Source organism: Lathyrus oleraceus, chromosome 5, assembly GCF_024323335.1.
Source record: "Lathyrus oleraceus cultivar Zhongwan6 chromosome 5, CAAS_Psat_ZW6_1.0, whole genome shotgun sequence".
NCBI classification, from domain to species: domain Eukaryota; kingdom Viridiplantae; phylum Streptophyta; class Magnoliopsida; order Fabales; family Fabaceae; genus Lathyrus; species Lathyrus oleraceus.
Window position 1 is genome coordinate 123356672 of NC_066583.1, and position 5468 is coordinate 123362139.

The window sequence follows — 5468 nt, forward strand, 5'->3', positions numbered from 1 at the left end:
GATATCACTTAAATTTAAGCTTATAAGTATGCAATATGTAAATTATACACTAAATTCAATTGTAAAATATTAGTTAATAACTCTCATAGAAAAAATGTTTCATGTAATATACCCTCCGTTCTAAAATAAATTTTCTAATTGAAAAAAAATTGTCCACATATTTATTTTAATTTTGATTACAATATATATTTTTTCAATACTACTTTGTAGTAAATTTACCTAAATCACATTTTAAATTCAATACACTACACTATATTTACATTTATCGTAAATGAATATCAGAACATAAGAAACTGGTCAAAACAAAACCTCATCTCAGTTTAGTTTCTACTTACTCTTTCACACTCTCCTTCTCCAAAACCACACGAATGGTGTCTCTCAAGCTATCCTCTTTCACCCACCTCTTCTCCTCACCCTCAACAATCTCAATTTCTCGCCGTTCCCCAGTCGTTCTCCGACGCCGCCACTTTCGCCAGCCACTCACCGTCACCTTCTCCGCCAAAGCAACTGCGGCGGAAACCAAGGACCGAGTTGACAACTCGAAAAACCGAGTCCCCGACCGAGTCATCACGCCTAGGTCACAGGACTTCAATGCGTGGTATCTCGATATCATTGCCCACGCTGAACTAGCTGATTATGGTCCGGTTCGCGGTACAATGGTCATTCGTCCCTACGGTTACGCCATTTGGGAATCCATTCAGGTTCATTCTTTCTCTATCCATTCGCTTTTAATTTTTGTTTCAATTTTTTTCTTCAACTTATTTAATTCTGTTTATTGTTCATGTAGGAGTATTTGAATGTGAAGTTCAAAGAAACTGGACACAGTAACATGTATTTTCCACAGGTACATGTTAACTACCATAGTTAATTAACCATTTATTTACCTTAATTAATGATAAATCTGCAATTTGTTTGCCTATTATGATGATGGATTATGAGAATGAGACTATTCCTAGTTGCATTTTACAAATTTTTACTTTAATTTTTTGATACCAGTGAATTTTTTGGTATATGTTTATGGCCATAGCATGAAATTACATCATCTATCATTTGTTTGACGCTCTTTCTTCAATCCGTGTTGCAGTTTATTCCTTACTCGTTTATAGAGAAAGAAGCAAGTCACGTTGAGGGTTTTAGTCCTGAGTTAGCACTAGTGACAATTGGGGGTGGAAAGGAACTTGAAGAGAAGCTCGTGGTATGCATGCTCTTCAAACTTTCGTTATGATTGTTTTTATGTAAATGTCGTTGTGTTTATTGAATATATTGAGTTGAAGAAATTAGTCATCTGCAGTATTCATTGAAAAGCTGTGACCTAAGGTTTTATCTTTGATTTTTCCGTTTCTTGAGGCTGTGGCAGGTCCGACCTACAAGTGAAACCATTGTGAATCACATGTTTACTCAGTGGATCCATAGCTACCGTGATCTTCCTCTCTTGATTAATCAGGTAAATGTTGTCCTGGCATTTGTTTGTAAGGAAAACCTTGATTGATCTTCTATGATGGGACAATTTAACCTACTTTTTCCTGTTGAATGAATGTGTTTCAGTGGGCAAATGTCACAAGATGGGAGATGCGCACTAAACCATTTGTGAGAACTCTTGAATTTCTTTGGCAAGAAGGTCATACCGCTCATGCAACTTCCGAAGAGGCAGAAACTGAGGTCTGCATATTCTCTTCGTCAAGATTAAAAAGTCTTCATTAGCTTATATAACAGCTTCATCTTATTACAAATATTATGCTCAACTGCAGGCTAAACAAATGATTGACATCTATACCAGATTTTCTTTTGAGGAAGCTGCAATACCTGTTATTCCGGGTCGGAAATCTAAAGTGGAAACATTTGCTGGTGCTTGTAAGACCTATACAATTGAGGCAATGATGGGCGACAAAAAAGCGTTGCAAGCAGGAACCAGCCACAACCTTGGGCAAAACTTTTCCCGTGCCTTTGAAACACAGGTCTGATGCTGTTACTGAACACAAAATACTTCATTCCTGTGGAGCATTTTTTTTTTCCTTTTCAGTTTATCTTTTAGAATTACGTGCCTCCATTTAATAAAGTTGCTAGTGGGATGTTTTGTTTTTTGAGTTATTTATTTAGGCTCTTATGCAAGATTGATTTTGCAATCTATCTCGGTGTCTTTTTATACTTAATTATTTTTTTCTGCAAGTTCTGGTGTCCAAACACAACTCTCTATTTGTTACTTGTAACTGCTAAATTTACACTGTCGAGTTAAATCAGCTCAAAGTCTTAGTGATATGAGATTTTCTCACCGGTTACAGCTGTATATAGGATTAAGGAAGCTGTTTTTATGTAAATAAGAGGAGGTGGGATGAGGAGAGTGAGAATCGTTGCAATTGCTCAATACACACTTACACAACAATCCTTTCTTAAATAGGAAACAGAGCTAGGCCTACAATCGCTTGTACATAAAAACTAACTTGAGCTAAAGTATTCATAATATTCATAATATTCATAATATTATATATATTTCCAATTTTAATTAAAACTTCTATACTATCCAAGACATATTGACTGTGCCACATCATATAACTCAACTTTTTCACTAAATACCGAGCTATCAAAACTAAAAAGCAAAATACTTACTGGAAAGACTTAAGTGAACCTTTTAGAAGCTGCAGTATCTAGATTCTGTTTTTCCCTCTTTGGTTCTTTTATTCATTTATGTGATACTTTATCCATTTTCTTTTCTTCAATGGGGTTTTCTTCCAACTGTTACCTTTTTTTTTTGGGTTTAAAGTATTGATATAATCCTTTCAATGAGAATGCAGCTGCTCAAAATGTATGCTTGTGCAGTTCACAGATGAAAATGGACACAGGGAATATATTTGGCAGACATCATGGGCAGTTAGTACTCGTTTTGTTGGAGGCATCATCATGACACATGGAGATGATGCTGGACTAATGCTTCCTCCAAAGATTGCACCAATACAGGTGCGTTTAGATAGTATTGGTGTTGAAATCATGTGCAGACACCATTGGTACTCTAAATGTATCTTTTGAGTGGTTGGAATATTCTGGACCTTGATCAGAAAAATATAGTACATAATGTAAAGTTTGCTACTTTTACTGAATAAAAACTATAGCAACAAGACTAAATTCAATTTGAAATCTGATCTCGTTATAATATAATGAAAGCTGTCTCTTTTGGACAGTTTGTTTAAGTGTCATGTTTTTAGTCCCCAGTTCATTTTCTTCCATGAAATCAGTTTGTTTGTAACTTCTAATTTAGAGCCATTTATTTATCCATGTTACTTGACTCAGTGTAACATCTCACTGCATATATTCCTGCATTGGATACCCGAATTTCATTTAGAGTATATTTGAATGAAGGAATTTGAGAAGAGAAGGAAATGTTTTAATTCTAAATTGTAAGAATTGTAAAATGCAACAAAAATTATGATGAAATGCTGAGAAGATTACATAATGCTTTTTCATTTTATTACTCTCATATTATAAAATTGTCATATAAGGGGATGGTTATTGGAAGTGGAAAAAAAATCTTTTTCTTCTACTCAACTTCAACATCCAAATATAGGATAGTTTTCCATATCTGTTCTTCTATTTGTAATTTTATTTTTCATATTTGACTAGGTGGTAATTGTTCCAATTTGGAAAAAGGATGATGAAAAGATGGCAGTTCTTAATGCAGCATTGTCTGTAAAAGAAGCTCTTAAAAACTCCGGCGTTAAAGTTAAACTCGATGATTCCGATCAAAGAACCCCTGGATGGAAATTCAATTTTTGGGAAATGAAGGTTTGGTGTTGAACATGGATAGTTTTTTTTTTCCCTTTCTGAAACCAAATCATACACATTGCTTCTGTTTATACTGCTGGATCTTTTCATACTTGACTATCTGAACATATTTAATTATTTTTATCTTCCTATTTCAGGGAGTTCCTCTTAGAATTGAAATTGGTCCCCGTGATGTGTCTAGTGGAAGTGTAGTCATATCCAGGAGAGATATTCCAGGGAAGCAAGGAAAAGTGTTTGGAATCTCTATGGAGCCTTCAATTTTGGCGGTGTATGTTAAAGACAAGTTGGAGGAGATACAATCTTCTCTTTTGGAAAGGGCAATTGCATTTCGAGACAGGTTCATTTCTTTTTAGATGTTATTTTGCCTGTGATAGATATTTGAATCTTCTAAAGTTCTACTAATTTTGGAATGAGTTCGTGTGATCATCATGTTGCGAACTTCCTTTTGCACTCATGTTTATGGCATCCCCAGCAAACAGACAAATTGACATGAACATTATTTATTTTGCAGTAATATTGTAGATGTGAGCACATATGATGATCTTAAAGCTGCGATATCACAAGGCAAATGGGCAAGGGGCCCTTGGTCTGCTAGGTTGTGTTTTTATCCTTTATTTCTCATATAAGCATGTTATGACAGTGACAAATAACTAATATGTAACCATGAATGAAGACCATGATTAACAACTCTAATGTTAAGCTTTGCAATGTCGCAGCGATGAAGATGAGTTAAAAGTTAAAGAGGAAACTGGAGCAACTATCAGGTGTTTTCCATTTGAACAGCCACAAGGGATTAAAAGATGCTTGATGACTGGAGATCCTGCTGAAGAAGTGGCCATTTTTGCCAAATCTTACTAACTTTGCAAGTTTGTTTGACTTTTTAACTTTCAAATAATATGATTTGTGGTTGTATAAAAAATAATAATGATTTATGGACGGGTACTTGGCTTCTTATTATTATTTTCGCATTCTTGCTATTCTGAATAATTAATTTTTTGTTATCACTTGGGCAAGTTGTAAAGGGTATGTGTCTGTTCGGAGTAAGTGTAATTTATATTCTTAGTCTGCTGTCATTGTTTTGAAAGATTATAGTGAGTTTGGTGACGTCACTGTAATTTTTATGATACACCTGATTTCCTAGGTTTGATGATAAAAATGTGGCGGAATGGATTTTCAAAGCTGAACAGTTTTGTGGGTATTATGATACACCGGATAGTGATAGATTGACAATTAGTTCGGTACATTTGGATCAATATGCGGTACCTTGATTTCAAATGATGCAAAGAATTCACTCATTTATGGGATTACTCCACCCCTTTGAAAAGACTAAAAAATTGTCTCTGGTTCGCGGTGATGTATTTTTGGATGCATATTTTTTACCCATAATATAAGACGAAAATGGTGAGAAATCTTTATTCTATTAAAATTTGATAAGGAGTTTATCTCCATATACACAAAAGATGATTCGGAGATACAACTATCTAAGTTCACCGTGAGTTTTTGAAAGATACATTCCTAGAATAGACTTTTTATTAATTCAAATAGGAAAAGACAAAAATAATGATAGATCAAAATAAACATTGTATAAATTTTACATTACATGTCATTAACGATGGAATATTGTGTTTTTATCAGCTTCAAAATATTGTATATTTGTTTGATATTTTTGATATTTCCAAGAAAAATACGTGTAA

The 5468-nt window shown here is 34.2% G+C and overlaps 1 protein-coding gene across 1 annotated transcript; it reads left to right on the top strand.

Moving 5' to 3' along the window:
• The first annotated feature begins 269 nt into the window (after positions 1-269).
• On the top strand, positions 270-4761 carry LOC127088216 (proline--tRNA ligase, chloroplastic/mitochondrial). The gene is made up of 11 exons (XM_051029130.1): positions 270-701; positions 788-844; positions 1085-1195; positions 1358-1444; positions 1546-1659; positions 1749-1955; positions 2815-2952; positions 3613-3774; positions 3912-4111; positions 4286-4369; positions 4491-4761. Exons 1-11 carry the CDS (start codon positions 369-371, stop codon positions 4630-4632), a joined length of 1635 nt encoding a protein of 544 aa, XP_050885087.1. The 5' UTR covers positions 270-368; the 3' UTR covers positions 4633-4761.
• Positions 4762-5468: the final 707 nt, after the last annotated feature.